Source organism: Mastigoproctus giganteus, chromosome 5, assembly GCF_048544385.1.
Source record: "Mastigoproctus giganteus isolate SK-2022 chromosome 5, ASM4854438v1, whole genome shotgun sequence".
In the NCBI taxonomy this organism is placed as follows: Eukaryota; Metazoa; Arthropoda; class Arachnida; order Uropygi; family Thelyphonidae; genus Mastigoproctus; species Mastigoproctus giganteus.
Window position 1 is genome coordinate 144,269,792 of NC_143579.1, and position 22,994 is coordinate 144,292,785.

Here is a 22,994-nt window from a genome sequence, read left to right on the forward strand (position 1 = left end):
TTAGTAAATGTTTGTTAGTATATATAAAATAATGCAAGTTAATTTTAACTTTGTATTCTTTCGGCCAATTACATTTGCTCTTCCACTCATTCCCATTCACTCTCTCTTTCCCTCATGCTAAGTCACTCTTTCTTTCACCAAAACTGTCATTTATTCCCTTTTACTAGTTCATTCAGTGCCCAACCTATTCACTATTTCATTATTCTGTCTTTCATTATCATTCATTCTACATTGCATCCCATTGCTACCAGCTTAGTGATATTTTTCAGCTAATCTGCTTCATCTCCCCCCCCCCCCCACATGGTTACTTATTTGGTGTGGGGCCCCAGGTTCCTACCTATGGTAGGGTAGTCCTGGGGAGTTTTGTCATGTCAGGGCACAGAATACTTCTATCCTGACAGTTTTTAAGTCATCTTCTGGGTGTGGTGGAAAACTTGGACAATTTTAACTATTGATTATTGTTTAATTGCTGCTGGGGAGCTGAATTGACATTCTTTGGATTGTTCTGCACATTTCGAATACTTTCTGTGTGAAAGATAAAAAGGCTTTATAAATTTACTCTTCTATGATGAACAGACGTTCTTCTCCCCTGGAAAGGGGGCCAATCTGTGCTGTTAGCTCTGTTCTGGGGATGTCATATATTATACATTCATATAGAATATGTGCTCGGTCTTCACTTTTGTCACAAGTGCAGTTTAGCTCATCAGTCAGCCCTAAGGAGGTTAGTGTTTCCTTTAGGGAGCCGTGACCTGTCAATATAAATGTTGTAACGAGTCCAGGGGCATACCACTTAGATGACTTTGAGCCAACCATTGACACCCATGGCAGAAACCGTTTGGTAACCACAGCTCTGGTTTTCTGCTCCCACTTTGTTTGCCATAGCTCATGGAGTTTTGTGGCTATTCTTTTTCTTTCAGCATTGAAGGTGTTGGTTATATCAAGGGCTATACCCAGAAATTCTGTGAGTATGCCCTTTTTAAATCTATAACATAAGCCTCTTTTGGCTACTTCCAGGTAAAGTGGGAGAGCTCCAGCCAGCAACTGTAGTGCAGGTGTGCAACATGCTCTGGCAATAGTGAGTAATATTGTCCTTTGTATTGATTCTAATTTATTCCTATTTCTTACTATGGCCGAGCGGGCATTTGATCTTTTCTCTACAACCACTCGTGTGTTACCTTTTACAAGGAAAATCATGTCATGTGCAAATGCAAGGCTTTCCACAGAGTCCAGATCCAAGGTCAGAAATTCGTCCAGAACAATGTTCCAGAAGAAAGGGCCAAGGATTGAACCCTGCGGACAGCCTTTATTCACAGGGGAGTCAATTTCTGGAACCTTGTGCGTACTGAGACACTTCTGTCTGTAAGGTAGCTGTTTATTACCTTATAGAGATTTTGTGGGGCATTTGCCTGGCGGAGTCTTCTAAGGACACTAGGCCAACAGAGAGAGAGAGAGAGAGTCAAATGCCCCAGCATAATCAATGGAGATTGCTAGCATATATTTCTCCACTGTGTTTTTAACTGTTGTCAATAGGTGGTGCATGGCATCCTCCATAGAATTGCCCTGCTTCTGTGTATTATTGATCTAATCTGCTCTATATTAGTCTTTCATATATTTTCCCTAGTACAGGGAGTAGGGCTATTGGTCTATATGATTTGGGATCAGTAAGGAGTTTTTCAGGGTTTTTGAGAATTAATCTTAACACTATTTTTTTCCATATTTTTGGGAATATACCTTCTGTCATACAGTTATAATATAGTGCTATTAATTTGTATGGTGAATTTTTTTTTCCATATTTTTGGGAATATACCTTCTGTCATACAGTTATAATATAGTGCTATTAATTTGTATGGTGAATTTATTCACACTTTAATTTGTATGGTGCAAATTACAAATTATTAATTTTAATTTAGCAGTCTGAATGATACTGTCTAGGATGTTATTACAGAATCCGCCCAACACAGGGTTGGGGTTCCATCTGGTTTGACAGTAGTTTCTAAGACATCTTCTCTTGGCAGCTTGTTGGTCACTATTCTGTTGACAACTCCTCAAGGGTTATTGTTTCCAGTGGTTCCCACCAAGTGCCTCCAGCATTCCTTTTTTCTTGTCTCTTATGAGGGCTGTATATTGATTCCTGAGAATTCTATAAGAATCTCTCAGTGCATCCACCTCATTCGGTGGCCAAGATGTTCTGGCTCTTTGAAAATGTCTCCTTGCCTGGCGTACCCTACTTATGAGTACAGTTACAGTTTGGGGCACCATCAGGGAACTGCGTGCTTCTTTGGTTTTTTTTATGGGGATTGACAGGGTTGCTGTTTTTGTTAAAATGTTTGTCATAGTCAGTGCTTGCTCGTCCGGACTACAGTTGCCTGATCTAGACCACTCATTTTCCTGTTTTTGCAGCTCAGCTGCTGTATGTTCTGCAAAAATCTGTCAGTTTGCCTTTTTGAGGTTATACCTTTTGATATCCAACGGGGAGTGTTGGGTTGTTTGTAATTGCCTGTTTAGTTTGAAGGAAATGGCTCTATGATCTGATGTGGTCCAGGCTGGCTGGACACACCAATCTGTGATTTTATAAGCTATTGAATTGGTGGCAAGAGGAACATCAATTTCACTCTCCCACATGGTACTGCTAAAAGTTGGGAGGTTATTTGGTTGGTTTAGCACTTGAAAGGGTGAGGTGGCTATATAGTCTGAAAATATCTGCCCGTTGTGTGTGCCTGCTCTGCCTTCCCCACAGCTATGCCATAAGGCTGACCGGCAGTTGACATCAGCACACACACTATGATATTTGCAGTAGGTAGCAAGTTTGTGACTACTTGTAGGTATTCAATAGTTGGATTTGGATTTATATCTTCACCTGGTCTGGAATATAGTGAAATAATGTAAACTGTCCTACAGCACTGGTGATATGGGCACACACTCCCACTGGGGAGAAGGTCAGTATTTTTAATACAATTGCTGTAGAAGGGACACCTGAGGTGTATTCTATTATTTTATAGACTCTTCGGTATAACCATATGTGTGTGTAGGGCTCCTGGTGTACCAAGATATCTATATTATTTTCTTCTAATTTGAGCTTGATCTGATCTGCAACAGTCTTACTCTTTGAGCATGCAATTGGACAAGATTTAGAGTCCTAGTCACTTTTATGTTTTCAATCTGGCCCATAGTTGGTCCTAGATTGAATAAGTTTTGCCATTTTTTTTATAACTGGGCATTTATCATCCCTGATACTATGTGTGTATAGTCAGTCAGCCGTGCTGCCTTGCACGTGCACATTTTGGCTGCTGAGACTTATTTTTGTAATCATGGGAATATATGGGAATATTTCTGACTGCAGTCTTTGCAAAGAGACCATATTTATGGCAGTTAAAGCATCTTTGGATAGGAAGTTTGTGTTCCCTAAATCTATGACTGGTCCAGCCAGCATAGATTCTGGCTATAATTTCTGCAATTATGTTGATCTGTCCATTCCTTTTGTTTTTTGTTGCTCTTTTCAGTAAGAACTCAGCAGAAAATTCATCTATTGTCATTTCATTGTTAAAGTTTTTGAAGTAGATGTCCATCATGAATTCTTTTTCTATTACTGTCACAGGTACATCAAAGATAATATTTGGGTTTTTTCCTTTTGGTTTTTCAGGGAGCAAGCCCAGTTTTTTCATCTCGGGATGGTTTTCTATTTTTCTTAGATCTTCTTTGCTTGCTACCTCGATCAGGACTCCATTATTCCTGATTTTCCGCATGTTGTTTATCTTTATTTCTCTCAGATGAGGCCTCAGCTTTCTTACCACTGTATCCTTAACTGCCTCACTGGTTTTATGGATAGAGTCACTTATTGCTATCAGAATAATAATGTTGCTTTCCTTGTTTATATTAGGTTGCTTAGTAGCTATTTGTTTTGCTCTAGTTATGTTTGCCATTAACCTTTGCACATTGGGCATAGGTTAATGTGTTCATTGTTTTATAGTTGTTCTTCTCCTCAGTTGTAATCTCTAATTTTGATTTTAACACTTGGTTCTCTGTGTTTAATTCAATCAGGCATTGCTCAAGCACTGACCAACAGTTCACTATCTGAAACCTAATTTCAGAAGTAATCCTGTTGGTTTGCTTGTGCATATATTGTTCTAGATACACTCTGGTTTCCTTTGCCTTTTTGATAGAGTCAGTCAAATTTTAGTTCGTCTGCCTTTTGTTGCATCTCTGGAATTTCTATAATTTCTTGATTTTTCCCTTTCTAGCCTTTCTTAATATTGAGGAGGCCAGCTATCCATTTCATTACCATTTTCCTCATTATTAGGGGCTTTCTCCCTGAGCACTCAAGCTTCATTTTCAGAGGAGTATTTTAAGACATTGTTCAGAATTTTGTCATTATTTCATTTTTCAGTCATAATTTCTAAATTAAATTCACTTTCGTAGCAATAAGTCAATTGCTGACAATTTATATAGTGGTTTGGAGATTTATTTCCAGTGTAGGCCCACTAGAAGTCAAAAAATCGCGATTTTCCAGTTTAGGCGGAAAATGCCAGTAAACAAAGAAAACTCTCTTATAAATTTAGTATAAGTTAATTTTGTCACTAGCCTTATATTGTCCATAAAAACTAACCTTATCACAAGCAGTTTGAAGTGTATTGTGTTCAAAATTTTTGGACTTTTGAGATGTACTCAAATCAGTGGCTATGCCAGTTGGTTCGCTACCACTGGTCCTGAAGCAATTTGCGCTGAGCAAAAATAGGCAAATACAATCACAAAAACTATTTTTTGCAAAACGTAACTTACTTACCTTCTCCTGTGATACTCTTTAAACCTGAAAAATCCATGTCGTAATACTTGAATGAATCGAAGATCGCGCAATATCGTTGTCAATCGCCGTCCGCCGTTTACATCAAGTGGGCTTCGTGCAGATGCATCCGTATACTTCCACAACTGCAGCGCTGTCTCTGGTATTACGCTGACAGTGTAGACAATGAAAAGGCCCTGGGGTAATTGTGCAGGCAGATATGAAGTTTTCTGAGTAGTGCAGCTCATGGTGTCTTGTCAATGATATACAGGAATTTTCCTAACAGGGATAAGCAGGTGATTATCCCCTTGTATTAGGCAATGATCACGCCACACCTTGAGCATTGTATACAGGTCTGGAGCTTGATGTAACTGAGTGGTCAGGAGCGGGAGTGCATTAGCACACATGTTCTTTGAATGGTTCAAGCCCATGACTGCTAAATACGATTAACATTTGTATTGATTGATTTATTGTAAACTCCGTTGGTCATACCGGAGTATAAACAAGAATATTTTAAGAAGGATGTAGAGCTGATGGATGAGTACAGAGAAGAGCAACAAGAATTGTGAATGGAACACAGGGCTGCACTTACGAAGAAAGGCTTAAATTTTGCAAATTACAGTGTCTGGAGACTAGGCACCTGCGAGGTGATCTGATGGAGGTGTTGAATGGTTTGAATGATAAGGCGTTGAATGGTTTGAGTATGCTCAATGCTGATGGGATTCTTTCTCTTGCTCAGTATAATTGCCTGAGAGTGGATAAATTCAAATCGAGAAAAGACAATTGTAGGATAGATGTGCAGAGGTTTGCCTTTGGGCACTGGGTGATTGATTGTTGGAACAAACTTCCATCTGTCATTGTAGAAGTTGATAGCTTAAATAGATTCAAGGCAGAACTAGACAAACATTTGCAGCAAGTGGATAGGCGAAATGAGAAGGGTTTTTTTTTTTTTGGCTGACACTATATAAGCTTGCTTTCTTGCATCATGTGCCTTTACTAATGCTAATTGTTAATAAATCCAACATAGTACTACCACATATTTACTCCCTCCCCCTTTTTAGGGGACAACTTATTGATTCTATGCAAAAAAAAAAATGAAGTCATATTGAGGATCAGCATAATTATATACCTCCAATTACAGAAAATAATAAAGAAAACACCCTGAAATGCAGACGAACAGAAATGTTATAAAAATTTGGTGCTCGGTATAATCAAATCAACATAAATAAAGATTACTCTTAATTTACTTCAATGTTATTTTAACTTCTAGATTACTTAGTACATCTGATAGAATAAAGGTCTAGTCAACGTGCATAAAATGTGGTGACAGTTACTTTTAAAGAAAAATGTCTTAGGAATTAAGAATTGCACCTCCCCTGCTTATATGCCATTAAGATAGCTGTTTATAGATATCTGCAAGAAAGTAAACTTGCATGTCCTATATACCACATTTTAATTACCAATGAAGTTTTTAAAACATTTTTTTATTGTGTTTACTGCCTTCACTTATAAATGAAATACTTAAAATTCTTTAGTGATAACAAATTCACACGTGAAACAATTACATGATGCAAAGGGGAAAAAAAAAAAAAAAAAAAAACAATGATATTAATAAAAGTAGAATAAACAACACACTGCTTTAAAGTAATGGGAAAACAAGAATAGTAAAACAAATGCAATTTTACTCTGAACTCACACAGTTATATTCTTACAATGGGTTATAGGGAGAAGTGTAACCAGCTAATGACATACCTCTTTGTCCATCCAATCATACACATCCAAAGACTCAAATCGAAAAATGCTCTCTTCATGCTGCAGTGTGATGCTTCCAGAATGCTGTGAAATATATTGTTTCAACTTTTTATTTACATGAATTTCTAATTAATAGTATTTAACATTTTAAAAAAAAAATTATGAAAATAAGACATGTAAAATTCTTTTGTGGACAGCATCATCACAGAATATAAATGAATTTTGAATACTCAAATGTTTAAATTAATTCTTTTATCATTATTTCAGTTTAATTTGCTGTTATAACATATCTCTTGAAATTTAATCTTTTAATCTTTCTAGGAGGGTACAAGCCACATGGTGCAAAGAAGCCTGAAGTTTTTGATGCACCAGCCAAAAACATTTTCTGAGTTACAGAGAGAGAGAGAGAGAGAGAGAGAGAGAAGGGAATCCGGGTGTGCCAAGCCCATGCTCATCATTACAGCGATAACTGTAAAGTACGGCATTCTGGTTGAAATAAACCCAAGATATTATACCATCTAGATCACAAAAGGATACACTTCTCACGACAAATTCAAGTTATGTAACTTGCTCAATATATAAAAACTAGGCATCTATGACGAACCCTGATAAGCTTTATATGGTTGAGTAAAATAAATACGGATGGCTTAAATTAATTAAAGGATGGCCGAAGAACAAATGTGTAAAAATATGATTTCGGCCAGAGAGTTCAGGGAAACTGCTACTAGAGGGGGAGATGGGTAATAGATTCCAGTTTGCCTGATGATATGAGTAAAAGCAATGTTGCACTCACCTGAAGAATTTTTGTTTGTTGCCACAAAAGTCAATGTTGGCAGGATGTTTTGAGGGCAGCAATGTTTCAAAGGGCATTATGAGAAACAAGCCTAAATAACTTCAAGGGGTGTGACAGGGTAGTAAGCTTAGAAGAATATTTAACTGTGTCTAAAATAATGTGAGGAGTGTTGACAATAAAATGACTGAATTTTAATAGCTGGATAGAACAACTAATACTGACATAATGGGCTAACAGAAAGATGGAGCCACACAGTAATTAGGGAACGACGAGTTCCACTATAATATGTATAATGTAATTAAGAAAGATATGTAAGACAGGAGGCGTGGTTCTTATTAAAAGCAGCCTGAGTGTGAAAATGGCTTTCCCGAGGCTGAACTTATGTCTGCCAGCATAGAATCATGTGATGTGAGTTAGCATTAGCAGAGTGATAACGAATTCATTGGCATATGATGCAAGAAAGCAAGCTTACTGCATTAACAAAAAAAAAAAAAAAAAACTTCCCATTTCACCAATCCATTTGGTCCAAAAGTTTGTCCAGCTGTTTCTGCAAGTTTGTTTCAGCAATCACAATCCACTGGCTAAAGACAAATTTTTACACATCTATTCTGCAACTTTCTTTTCTCAATTTAAATTTATGCCCACTCAGGTTCGTAATCTGAGCAAGAGGAAGAATCTCATCAGCTTTGAGCATGCTCAAACCATTCAAGGCTTTATACACCTCAATCAGATCAGCTTGCAGGTGCTTAGGCTCCAGACGCTGCAATTTGCAGAAATTAAGCCTTTCTTCGTAAGAGCACCACTTTGTTCCCCCTCACCAATCTTGTTGCCCTTCTTCTATACTCATTCTAGCAGCTCTGCACCTTTCCTAAAAGGAGGCCTCCAGATGTGTACGCAGTACTCAAGTGTGGCATGGCCATTGCCTTAATATAAGGCGAAAACCACCTCCATATCCAAGTTCATCGTCATCAGCCATTTTCAATCCACTGCAGGACAAAGGCCTCTCCAGCTACTTTTCAGTTCCTTCTGTTTCGTGCAATGGCCATCCATTTCCTATGCACAAACTCTTGAATTTCATCTGTCCATCTGCATCGTGTCTTCCAATTTTAGGTCTGGCTACTCTTGGGTACCCTACTGTTATTTTCTTAGTCCATCTGTCATCATGGCTTTGAGCTATGCGTCCTGCCCAAGACCATTTTAGTTCTTTAGTTTTGATAGAAATGTCCTTTACTTGAATTTGCTGCCTAATCCATGTGTTTCTCTTCTTATCTACCAGTCTGATTCCCAACATAATTTGTTTCATCCTTCGATGAGAAGTTCTCGGCTTCTCTTCCATTCTTTTGGTGAGTGCCCAAGTTTCACTTCCAAAAGTCATGGTGGGGAGTATACATTGGTTCATTGTTTTACGTTTCAGACAAATTGAGATATTGCTCCATAGCATGTGACTATATTTCTTGAATGCTATCCATCCAAAATTTATACTTCTCTTGATTTCCAGCCATTTATCATTATTACAGCCAAATGACTTGTGACAGATATGTATATGACTCTACCTTTTCAATTACTGCTCCTTCAATGATCATATCATGTTCTGTGACATAGTTGTTCATCATTACTTTTGTTTTAGCCATATTCATCTTTAGTCCAAAATCCTTACCAACTCTGCATAACTGAGTAAGATTTTCCTCTAATTCTTTGGGATCATGGCTTATGACCACAATGTCATCTGCAAATCATAAATGGATTAGGTAGTCTCCATTCACATTGACTCCTTTCTGCAACCAGTCTAATCTTCTGAAAGCTTCCTCAAGGGCATTGTGTCTCCTTGTCGAACTCATTTCTCAATTTTAAATTTGCTACTATTTTTGTCTAGTCTAATAAAGCAGGTGGCATTTTCATATAATTTCTTAAAAATCATAATATATGGGTATCTATGCCCGAAACATTGCTTATGCAAAGTCAAATGCCACGCATAATGGTGTTTTATATTCATTTGCTTTCTCCATTAGCTGTGATATTGCAAAGGTGATCCATAGTTGACAATCCTGTTCTAAAGCCAGCTTGCTCTTTTGGTTGATTCTCATCATGTATTCTTTCTAATCTGTTAGTAATGACCCTTGTGAACAACTTGCAGATGTGGGATAACAAGCTAATTGGTTTATAATTTCCAATTTCTGATTTATCTCCTTTCTCATGCAGCACAATTATGATTGCATTATTCCACTCCATAGGCATCGCATCTTTTCTAATGCATTTTGTGAAGAGTCTTGCTAGTTTCTGTGTCATGTTTCTTACTCCCAATTTCAACAACTGTACAGTAACTTCATCTTCCCCTGGGGCTTTCTGATTCTTCATTTTCTTCAACGCATGTTCTACCTCATCAGGAAGGATATTGTGTATGCCATATTTGTTACTCATTTGCGATCCATCTTCCCCACTGCTGGCATCATTCCCTTGCTCCTTGCATAATTCTCAATAGTAGTCCTCTGCAATTTGAATTATGCCTTCTCTGCTATTTATAAGTATCCCATCGCTATTCTTCAGTTTTAGCATCATTTGTCTTTTAGCATTACTGCTATAATGCCTGCTGATTCTTCATTCTTATATACTGCTTTTTATCCTCTTCTATTATCTCAAAGACCTTCTTATTATTTACTCGAGTCAATTTTTTCCTTTATTTTCTTACATCTATATCTAGTGTGCATCTTACTTCTAACATTTACCTTTTTCAGGATGGTAACATCATTCAAGTAGCATCATCTTCTGTTAGTGAGGAAGAAGTCCATTTCATTAGTTGTTAATCCATTTGAGCTCTTCCATGTCCACTTTTCACCCTTTTCTTGAAAAAAATTGTTCATTACTGACATTCCTCGAGATTCCGCAAATATCTGACTTAGTTGGAATCAAGAGTATAAAAAGAGAGGGAGTTATTTAAACACAGCATATTGTGAAGAATATGACGAGAGTCTTTATATGCAAATGGAATAGGTAAGCAAGTGCAAATGTCTTATTATAGGTGACTTCAATTCTGCCCCAGATTGATTAGAATAAGTGGGAGGTAAGTCACCTTAGGGAAAAATTTTTCAAAAAAATTAGAATGATTATTATTTGTTCCAGTAGCATTAACATTAGCAAAGGCACATGATGCAAGAAAGCAAGCATCATTAGCATCAGCCAAAAAAAAAAAAAAAACCCTTATTTCACCCATCCCCTCACTCCAAATGTTTGTCCAGTTCTGCATTGAATCTATTTAAGCTATCAACTTCCACAACGACAGATGAAAGTTTGTTCCAGCAATCAACCACACGCTGGCTAAATGCAAACTTCCGCACATCTATCCTACAACCGTCTTTCCTCAACTTGAATTTATTCCATCTCAGGCAATTATTCTGAATAAGAGGAAGAATCCCATCAGCATTGAGCATGCTCAAACCATTCAAGGCGTTATACAGCTCAATCAGATCACCTCACAGGTGCCTAGTCTCCAGACACTGTAATTTGCAAAACTTAGGCCTTCCTTCGTAAGAGCAACCCATTGTTCTGTTCACAATTCTTGTGGCCCTTCTCAGTACTCGTTCCAACAGCTCTACATCCTTCTTAAAATGAGGCCTCCAGACCTGTATACAATACTCAAGGTGTGGCCTGACCATTGCCTTATACAAAGGGATAATCACTTCCTTATCCCTGCTAGAAAAATTCCTGTATATCATTGACAAGACACCATGAGCTACTCTTCAGCCATCTGCACTGCTCAGAAAACTTCATATCTGCCTGCACAATTACCCCCAGGTCCTTTTCATTCTCTACCACTGTCAGTGTAGCACCACAGAGTTGATACGTTACTCTAGGATTACAGCTACCCATATGTAGTACTTTACATTTGTCAATGTTAAACTTCATTTGCCACCTCTCAGCCCATCTGCTCAACCTTTCCAGATCCTGTTGCAGCAGCATAGTGTCAGTAGTGTCCTTGACAACCCTGCCAACCTTCGTGTCATCTGCAAACTTGGACATTAAGCCTGATACACCATCATCGGTATTTTCGGTAGTTGTTGGCGCACATCAGCTTCTGCTGTGGCCATAATGCATCTCCCAAGGTTTTTGCAGTATTTTGATCCAAGCCCGAGTCGGGAATCGAACCCGCGACATTTGGGTTGCCACGCAGGCACTTTACCCACCTGGCTAGCCCGGTCGGCTACACTATCATCAATATCATTTATAAATAGAGAAAACAACAATAAACCTAACACTGAACCCCGGGGGGGGATATCCCCTAATGACATTAGTCCACGAAGAGCAGTGTTCATTGCAGTGATTACCACTGTGTCTTCTCCCACTCAACCATCACTTTATCCGTAGCACCAATTTGCCTCCAATGCTACACTGCTCCAATTTGTGCAGCAGACTTCCATGTGCAACAGTATCAAGAGCCTTTCTAAGATCCAAATATATGATATCAAAGTTGCTCCCTGCATCCAGTTCCTATATGAGCACATCATAGTATCCAATCAAATTGGTCAGACAAGACTTACCCTTAACAAAACCATGCTGTGTCTGAGCTATAACTGAAGTCTTGTCCAAATGATGCTGCAATGCTTCTTTAACCAGTGCCTACATTAATTTCCTTGGAACAGAAGTTAAACTAATAAATTCGTAATTAACAGTATCTCCCTTTGATTCGCCTTTGTGGATTGGGGTCACATTTGCACATCTCCAGTCCATGGGTACCTGCCCTGAATCCAGGGAAGCTCTCATAATTGTGGCTAAGGGTTTGCTTCCTTCCTTTGCCGACTCCTTTAATATAACTGGATAGATTCCATCCACCCCAGGTGCCTTTCTTATGTTTATCTTCAACAATTTCTCCTCCACTTTACTCTCAGTTATTACAAGATTATCTAACTTACTGCTAGATTTGAATACACCTCTGGTATTTCCCTCCAGAATAACTCCTCATGTGTGAATGTAGATTCAAAATATTCATTGAGTTTGTTGGCTACTTGAGCAGGATCATCAACAGTTGAACCATCGATATCAAGTGGACCAATCTGATTCATCCCCTTTGTTCTACAGTTTACATAAATAAAGAACTCTTTGATGTTTTTCTTTGCATCCTTTGCCAAAGATTTCTCGTAATCTGCCTTTGCCTGCCTAACCTCCTTTGTGACTTGGTTACAGACCAGCATATATCTATCATAGGCTTTTGTATAACATGTTAATTTTCATGTGTCCCATGCATTTTTCTTCTGTCACATGTCCAATTAATTAGTTCATCTGACATCGATTTAGGCCTAAATCTTGAACAATATTTCTTTGTTGGTATGAAAAGCCTAGTAACTTCCAAGATTTATTCTTTGAATGCTTCCCATTTTGAATTTGCTGTTGGCAACATCATCGGTTGGTCCCCTTGTACAGAATTTAAATACTGTCTCAGACCAACATAGTCACCTTTACGAAAGCAAAAACCCTTCCCATTACTTTTGATGGTAGTTACCTCTTTGAGTAAATCCCACTTCAATACAGTGGGATCACTGCCACCTAGTGGTTCCTTTATCTGCAGATTCTTGATGCATGAAGAATCACTACTGATAATCAGATCAAGAGTATACTCCCTCTAGTTGCTTTCCGAACATGCTGCTGTAGAAAACAATCATCCAATAAATCCAAAAGCCTTGCTAGTGTGTATGTGACCAACCCACAAATTCCAGTCAATCTCTGGGAAATTAAAATTCCCCATTATAAGACACTCTGATTTACTGGCCAACTCTATTTCCCTGCACAATTGCTCATTATACTCAGATTCATTTGGCGTATAACACATACACCTACTCTCATTTTTCCTTTCCCAGTGCTTATGTCACACCAAACAGACTCAACATTGCATTGTACACAAACATCAATTGGATGCACTTCCTTAGATTTTATGTGTTTCTTAACTAACAGCATAATCTCTCCTCCCTTTCTGTACACATTGTACTCCACATATTCTAGTTCTGCACTGCTTATATCTGTGTGACGCCACGTCTCTGATAACCCAACAATATCTGGCTTTAATGCCTCAATCAGCACTTCAAATTCATCAAATTTATATACTTTACTCCTAGCACTGTTTACTTTACTCCTAGCATGCAAGTCAATTAATCAGTAAATCTATTAATCTTGTTAAACTTCATTGTCAATTAAATTGTACTTTTAACTATATATAGTACAAACGTAACAAATAACTAATACATACTTGATACGGAAGTTATATAAAGGGAACTCGTAGATAACACTCGATACTGAAAAATAAATATAGCGTTATAACTGTGATAGGATACAAGTTTAAGGTTTTAATTTTGTTCTGAAATTGTAATTTTATTGACGTTTAAATCGAAATCATGACTCTGACCAGAGCAGCAAAGCAAAAGGCTCAAGCTAAGGGGAGTGGTGTGACTCAGGGGAGAACTGAGGGGGGCAGTTGCCCTCTGAATCACAGCCTTTTAAGATGCACTGTTTGCTTCATGTTTGCGGAGCAATCGGGTACGGCACATGATACTGCCATGGGGGATGTCTTTGTGTGTGCACGATGCAAGGAAATTAGGCGACAACTCAGCGTTGTTATGGGCCTATATGAGACCTTGAAGGACAGGGTGGATGCCCTCGAAGATAATAAATTGAGTGGGATCATCAAACTCTCAGCTGCCCACATCAACGCCAGAGCTTGCACTTGGTCATCTTGCAACACAGAGGCAGCCCCCAAGGCAGAATGCGCTGGTCCCACAGGAACTAGTAGTTGTTGGTGACTCTATTGTCAGGGAAACGGGGAACATGCTTTGTAAAAAGGATAGGTGGAACAGGACCAGAGTATGTCTGCCAGGGGCAAAGGTTGATGACGTTGTAGAGCAGATATCATCTTTTAAGGGCACAAAAGGTGATATAGTTGTACACGTTGGCACTAATGATATTAAGAGTAGGAGACCAGTGGAATTACTTAACAAGTACAGGTCACTGTTGAAAAAAAGTCGTGAAGTAGGGTTGAATTTGAAAGTGTCTGCAATTCTGCCAAGACACGATAGGAGGGAGTATATGATGAGAGCCTTGTCGATCAATTCGGCCCTGGAAAGATTGTCCAAGGCTCAAGGGGTAGAATTTTTTTTCAGCCTGGAATGTACTTGTTAACAGGAGAGATTGCTTCTACAGGGATGGGATACACTTAAATAGAAAGGGTGCAAGAATATTTGCTGATGCTATCGAGGCAGTGTTAGGTGGGTCGGAAAACTGCTAGCTTGGGGGGAGACAAAGACTAATAGATTAACAGTAGCCACTGACAGAGGTGAAAGAGATTCTTGCACTGCTTCTATTGGAATGAGCAGAAGCCTGAAAAACAAGATGCAGGATATTTCAGAGACTGCTGGAAGTCATTGCGGTACAAGTAAACACATGGGTTGTGTTAGGGTAGCTAAGAATAGAAACAGGTGCATGTATACTTGCGTGTACACCAATGCTAGGAGTTTAGTAAATAAATTTGATGAATTTGAGGTATTGCTCGAAACATCAAAGGCAGATATTGTTGGGATATCAGAGACGTAGTGTCACACAGATATAAGGAATGCAGAACTGGAATTTGGGGAGTACAACGTCTACAGAAAGGATAGACTGGATAGGAAGGGAGGAGGGGTTATGCTATTAGTTAAGAAATACATAAAAGCCACGGAAGTGAAGCCAGTCGACATCGACGGACACGGCAGTGTCGAGTCAGTTTGGTGTGACATAGGCATAGGTAAATCAAAATTGAGAGTAGGAGTGTGCTATAGGCCTAATGACTCTCATGAGTATAATAAGATACTGTACAGGGAAATAGAATGGGCCAGTAAATCAGAGAGTCTTATAATGGGGGATTTTAATTTCCCAGATATTGACTGGAATTTGTGGGTTGGTCACTCACACACTAGCAAGGCTTTTGTGGATTTATTGGATGACTATTTTCTACACCAGCATGTTCGGGAGGCAACTAGAGGGAGTAATACTCTTGATCTGATTATCAGTAGTGATTCTTCATGCATTAGGAATCTGCAGATAAAGGAACCACTGGGTGGCAGTGATCACAGTGTGCTGAAGTGGGATTTACTCAAGGAGGTAACTACCATCAGAGGTAAAGGGAAGGGTTTTTGCTTTCGTAAAGGCGACTATGATGGTCTGAGACAGTATTTAAATTCAATACAGTGGGACCAACTGATGATGTTAACAACAGCAAATTCAAAATGGGAAGCATTCAAGGAACTAATCTTGGAAGCTACCAGGCTTTACATACCAACCAAGAAATATTGTTCAAGGTTCAGGCCTAAATGGTTGTCAGATGAACTGATGAGACATATGGCAGAGAAGAAAAATGCATGGGATACATACAAATTAACGGGTGACATGAAAGCCTATGACAGATATAAGTTGGTCTGTAACCAAGTCACAAAGGAGATTAGGCAGGCAAAGGCAGATTATGAGAAATCCTTGGCAAAGGATGCAAAGAAAAACAGAAAAGAGTTCTTTACCTATTTAAACTCAAGAAGGAAAGGGATGAATCAGATTGGTCCACTGGATGTTAATAGTTCAACAGTTGTGGATCCTGCTCAGGTGGCTAACAATCTAAACGAGTATTTTGCATCTACATTGACACATGAGGAGTTATTCAGGAAGGGGAATGTTGTAGGTGAAGTAAACATTGGCAGTGAGCTAGATGATTTTCTAATAACTGAGAGGAAAGTGGAGGAGAAATTGTTGAGGATAAACATAAAAAAAGGCACCTGGGGTGCATGGGATCTATCCAGTTATATTAAAGGAGGCAGCAAAGGAAGTAAGCAAACCCCTAGTCATAATTATGAGAGCTTCTTTGGACTCAGGGGAGGTACCCATAGACTGGAGATGTGCAAATGTAACCCCAATTCACAAAGGAGCATCAAAGGCTGACACAAGTAATTATAGACCTGTTAGTTTAACTTCGGTTCCAGGAAAATTAATGGAGGCACTGGTTAAAGAAGCATTGCAGGATCATCTGGACAAGAATTCAGTTATAGCTCAGACACAGCATGGTTTTTTTAAGGGCAGGTCTTGTCTGACCAATTTGATTGGATACTATGATGTAGTCACAAAAGAACTGGATGCAGGGAATAACTTTGATATTATATATTTGGATCTTAGAAAGGCTTTTGATACTGTTGCGCATAGAAGACTGCTACACAAATTGGAGAAGTGTGGCATTGGAGGCAAATTGCTGCTATGGATAAAGGGATGGTTGAGTGGCAGAAGACAGAGAGTGGTAATCAATGGACACTGCTCAACGTGGACTAATGTTATTAGTGGAGTTCCTCAGGGTTCAGTGTTGGGTCCATTGTTGTTTTCGGTATTTATAAATGATATTGATGATGGTGTATCAGGCTTAATGTACAAGTCTGCAGACGATACAAAGTTTGGCAGGGTTGTTAAGGACACTACTGATGCTATGCTGCTGCAACAGGATCTGGAAAGGTTGAGCAGATGGGCTGAGAGGTGGCAAATGAAGTTTAACATTGACAAATGTAAAGTATACATATGGGAAACAGTAACCCCAGATCAACGTATCAACTCTGAGGTACTACACTGACAGTGGTAGAGAATGAAAAGGACCTGAGGGTAATTGTGCAGGCAGATATGAAGTTCTCTGAGCAGTGCAGACGAGCTGCAAGAGTAGCTCATGGTGTCTTGTCAATGATATACAGGAATATTTCTAGCAGGGACAGGGATGTGATCATTCCCTTGTATAAGGCATTGGTCAGGCCACACCTTGAGTACGGTATACAGGTTTGGAGGCCTCATTTCAAGAAGGATGTAGAGCTGCTGGAACAAGTACAGAGAAGGGCAACAAGATTAGTGAAAGGAACAAAGGGTTGCTCTTACGAAGAAAGGCTTAAGTTTTGAAAATTACAGAGCCTGGAGACTAGGCATCGGCGAGGTGATCTGATAGAGGTGTATAAGGCTTTGAATGGCTTGAGCATGCTCAATGCCGATGGGATTCTTCCTCTTGCTCAGAATAATCACCTGAGAGGGCATAAATTCAAATTGAGGAAGGACGGATGTCGGATAGATGTGCGGAAATTTGCCTTTAGCCAGCGGGCAGTTGGTTTGTGGAATAGACTTCCATCGCTTGTTGTTGAAGTTGATAGCCTAAACAAATTTAAGGCTCAGCTGGACAGGTATTTTGAACGAAAGAAGGGGTGAAATGGGAGTAGTGGTTTTTTTTTTTTTTTTTTGGCTGATGCTGAATAAGCTTGCTTTCTTGCATCATATGCCTCTACTAATGCTAATGCTAACAGCCCATGTATTTACTTGTTCCACTATGACTCCAAGCAGTCCTGGAAATCCCTGTTGCCTTGCTTTCCAAGCTGCTGCTCAATTGCATTTCAATAAAGTAGTGAAAGATAATAGGGATGAGAATATTCTAACCTCATCATTACTCACGAATTATACAATATCACAGGGCTTAAAATACAAGTATTATTAGCAAGTAGTGATTATGCAGTCGTAATTGGAAGATAAAGAAAGATCATGCAATAGCTAAAGGTAAAGCATGGGTTTAAATTTCAGAATAGGGACTTTGACAGTCTAAGGCAAAATGTGGAACCTAATAGAGGCTTCTGCATCCGAGTGGTCAGGAGCAGGTTTGTTTGTTTGTTATTTGGTTTTTAGGAGCATTAGCAACTAAGGCCATATTGCTCCGGGGATATGCAGTGGTCATTCCCTGACCTTTCCACATCCTACGTATTTGGTGGTCACGGGCTCGAACCCTGGTCTAATCAAGAAGCGTGTGCTATGCACTGATGCCCCTGCCCACCTGGCTACGGTGGCCCCTCAGGAGCGGGAGTGCAATAGCACAGGCTCCTTGAATAGACCAGAGCTCAAGCCCCTGACTGCTAAATACAGTCGAGCTGCCAACCCACACTGGACCAGCATGTCAGAGATTATGGTCTATTTTGCATAATGTGAATCGTCAAGAAGGCTTCTATTCTGCAGTGGATTGGCAATGGCTGCAGTTTACCTTTTTTTTGTGGCATCTATTAATTGGGCAGATTGCAGAATGAGGTCAAATACACTCGATTATGAAATATCTTTATAAAGTAAAAAAAAACACAGAAGCCACAAACGCATACATGCAATTAAGAAAACATTGCAGAAGGCAGATACTGAAATGGCTGAATGCGGGGCTGGCCAGCTAAATGGAACAGAAAAAGATAGCATGGGACAGTTACAGGAATGAAGAAAAGTACCAAAGACTACAACAGCTACAAGTTTGTAATTGTACAGAATATAAAATTAAAGAGGCCAAAATTTTGTACAAGAAAGCACTGGCTAACAGAGAATAGGGACAAGGAATTTTTCATGTATATGAATACGAGGAAGAAAAAGCAAATCAGATCGAACCATTGTGCACTGGGTGTGGGAAGGTTTTCGACAACCCATCTGATGTTGCAGAAGAATTAAACAGGTACTTAACTTCTGTATTTACCAAAGAAAGGTTCTTCTGCTGAGAAGAGGCAGTGCAAGTGACAGCGAGTCGTGAAATTAGTGAATTCAAAATTACAGACAATTGTTTATCCAGAAAAACTTTTGATCATAAAGGCAAGTAATGATCCTGGAGTCGATGGCATATACGTAGCAATTTTGAGGGAGCCCACAAAGGAGTGTATTGATCCATTGCAGTTAAGTATAAAGACAACTTTCGACTCGAGAGAGATTCATTTCGATTGGAAAAGTGCCAACATATAAACCATACATAAAGGTCTTTTTAAGAACGAAATTAATAATTACAGACCAGTTACTCTGACTTAATTGGCAGGTAAGATCTTAGAAGCAATGATTAAGAGTGCAATCCAGGAATATTTATATAGATATAGCATTCTGAATAACACACAAAATCGTTTTGCTGGGAGAAAATCATGTCTAACTAACTTATTAAGCTATTTTGACAGTTATGAGCCAGATGTAGGGAACAATTTCGACCTAGAGTATTTGGATTTTAGTAAGGAATTTGACTCAGTCCCTCATGAAAGGTTATTGTATAAGATGGAACATATTGGGATTACTGGATAGCTGGATTGCTACTGGGCAGGAGGCAGAGGGTTGTCATTAATGGGTATTCTTCAGATAGGTGTAAATTCAGAAGTGAGGATCACCAACAGATGGGTTCTTGGACCACTGTTTCATTTTCATAAAAGAAATTTACAATGGAATAGAAGGCTTGACGTCAAAATTTCCACAAGATGTAAAGATTGGTAGAGTATACCAGGCAGAGCTCCTTCAGGATGACTTGCAAGAGGTTGCAAGAATGGTCAGAAAAGTGGCAGTTATGTAGCAAATTTAATGTAGCAAAATGCAGAGGGTGCTAAGAATCTCTGGGTATGACCAGGCTGCCATGCACGAAAACTGAACTTGACCTGTTACAATGTAAGATCGCTCATCGGCGAAGACAGGATATTAGAGCTGGAAAAGGAATTAGAAAATGAATTGGAATATCATGTTTTGCTGAAAGAACAAGAAATGAACCACTTATAAGCTTATCAAGTGGAAATCTGCTGTACATCAATGGAAACAGTGAAAGGAGGAGTTGGCTTTCTGGTCTATAAAGATTTAAAAACAACATTTTGGATTTCAAAAGTACATCACCAAGGATGTCAAGATTACTACTCAGGATTTCTAAGAGGTACAAGCTAAAGGTTATAATGATTTATGCACCAACATCAAGCCATGATGATGAAGAGGTTGAAGAAATGTACACCGAAATTGAGAATCTTATAGATGAGCAGAAAACCCACTACACTATCATTATGGGAGACTTCAATGCTAATATTGGAAAGTGACGAAACAGCACAGAAAGGGGAACTATAGGAAATTTTGAAATTGGTGAAAGAAATGAAAGAGGTAAAGGACTTGTGGAATTTGCAGAATCTCAAGGATTGTCAGTAATGAACACTTTTTTTCAAGAAAAGGGCGAACAGAAAGTGGACATGGAAGAGCCCAAATTGATCAACTAATGAAATAAACTTCATCCTCACTAACAGAAGATATATCGTGAATGATGTTACCGTCCTGAACAAGGTAAATGTTGGAAGTGATCACAGAATGGTAAGGTGCACACTTGATATAGATGCAAGAAAAGAAAGGAAAAAACAGACTCGAGTATATAATACGAAGGTCTTTGAGATAAAACAGTATGTTCTGAAACTTAAGAACAAGTCTGAGCTTCTGCAGACGGCTCAGGACCAAAATATCGATGAGGAATATTACAACTTTCTGAAAGTGATAAAGCCTAAGAAACCTATTGGTAAAAAAAATCCAAAGAAGAAAAAATTAGTCAAGAAATACTTGTCATAGTGAACCGAAGACAACAAATGAAGAACAAGATAAACACTGACAAGGAGAAAACTGAGTATACTGAGTTTATACAAAGCCATTAGAAAGAGACTCAGAGAGAACATATGAAGATTTAACACAAGAAAAGTAGAACAACATTAAAGGAAAACAAAGTATTTAAATCAGCAACCTTGAGCAGTGCTACAGAAAGACAAATGATACTGAAACTGAAGAATACCGACGGCCTACTTATAACTAGCAGAGAAGGCATAATTCAAATAGCAGAAGACGACTATAGAGAATTATACAAGGAGTGACGGAATGATGCCAGCAGTGATGAAGATGGATCGGTAATTAGTAATACATGACATACCCGATATCCTTCCTGATGAGGTAGAACATGCGTTGAAGAATTGGCAAGATTCTTCACAAAATGCATTAGAAAAGGTGTGATGCCTAAGGAGTGGAATAATGCAATCATAATTTTGCTGCATAAGAAATGAAATAAATCAGAAACTGGAAATTATAAACCAATTAGCTTGTTATCCCACATCTACAAGTTGTTCACAAGGCTCGTTACTAACAGATTAGAAAGAATGTTGATGACAATCAACTGAAAGACAAGCTGGCTTTAGGACAGGATTCTCAACTATGGATCACCTTCACGTAATATCACAGCTAATGGAGAAAGCAAATGAATATAAAACACCATCATGACTGGTATTTGTGGATTATGAAAAGGCATTTGATGCCATACAGAATAACGCAATGTTTCAGGCACTGGAAATACAAGGCATAGATACCACACATATTATGATTTTGAAGAAAACATATGAGAATGCTACCTCTTACTTTATTAGACTAGACAGACAGTAGTAAATTTAAAATTCAGAAAGGAGTTCGGCAGGGAGAGATGATATCTCCGAAGCTGTTTACTGATGCCCTTGAAGAAGGTTTTAGAAGATTAGACTGGTTGCAGAAAGGAGTCAATGTGAATGGAGAGTACCTAAACCATTGACGATTTGCAGATGACATTGTGGTCATAAATCTTCAAATAGGCCTCTGGGATTGGGAATATTCATATTCATAATAACTGCACAATCATACACCAACCGTTATTAAAAATATAAATAGTGTTATGTTAAGGTTGGTGTATGATTGTGCAGTTATTATGAATATTGTGGTCATAAGCCACGATCCTAAAGAATTAGAGGAAAATCTTAATCAGTTATTCAGAGTTAGTAAGGATTTTGGACTATAGGTGAATATGCCTAAAACAAAAGTAATGATGAAAAAGTATGCCATAGAAAGGGATAAAATGATTGAAGGAGCAGCAATTGAAAAGGTGGAGTCATCAGCTGTAATAATGATAAATGGCTGGAAGTCAAGAGAAGAATAAATTTTGGATGGATGGCATTCAGGAAATATAGTCGCATACTGAGGAGCAATATCCCAATTTTTCTGAAACGTAAAATAATGAACCAATTTATGCTGCCCACCATGACTTATGGAAGTGAAACTTGGGCACTCACCAAAAGAATGGAGGAAAAGGTGAAAACTACACAGCAAAAATTGGAACGAGTTATATTGGGAATCAGACTGTTAGATAAGAAGAGAAACACATGGATTAGACAGCAAACTCAAGTAAAGGACATTCTTATCAAAACTAAAGAACTAAAATGGTCTTGGGCAGGACACATAGCTCGAAGACATGATGACAGATGGACTAAGAGAATAACAGAATGATACCCAAGAGGAGCTAGAAGAAAACCTGGAAGACAACAATGGAGATGGACAGACAAAATTCATGAGTTTGTGGGTAGTAAATGGATGGCCATTGCACAAAACAGAAGGAACCGGAACGTTGCTGGAGAGGCCTTTATCCTGCAGTGGAATAAAAATGACTGATGATGATGCAGCAAAATGCAAGTCATTAGAAATTAATGATTTTGTATAGATTAAAGCAATGTGGTATTAGTTACATGTAATAACACTGATAGACAAAATTAACAAAAAAAAAGTGCTTTTTTTGTTAATTTTGTAACAAAAAAAAATGCAAATTATTCATGCCTATAAAAAGACAGGTTGCAACCACATCACTTCATTTGCCGTTTTTTGGCTTGCTTAGTGGGATAGTCACATCTCCAGTACTCAGGATGGCAAGTCATCATCATTTAGATGATTCTTTGAGACGGCAGGTCATTTGGATGAATTGAAGCCAGGGTCACGAGCAGAAGTGACATGTTGGCTTATTGTGTCACGCAGTTTCGTCTCGGCTCTATGGAAGCAGTTTCAGGACACCGGACCCATTACAAG

At 38.7% G+C, this 22,994-nt stretch overlaps 1 protein-coding gene across 4 annotated transcripts in view; it reads right to left on the reverse strand.

The window, feature by feature from the left end:
- hfp (Poly(U)-binding-splicing factor hfp) overlaps positions 1 to 22,994 on the reverse strand; it is a 654,778-nt gene that overhangs the window by 134,230 nt on the left and 497,554 nt on the right. For all 4 annotated transcript variants that reach the window (XM_090374213.1, XM_090374209.1, XM_090374210.1 and 1 more), the window contains one exon: positions 6,530 to 6,613. In XM_090374213.1, coding sequence (XP_090230339.1) covers positions 6,530 to 6,613 — 84 coding nt within the window. The remainder of the gene's footprint in view (positions 1 to 6,529; positions 6,614 to 22,994) is intronic.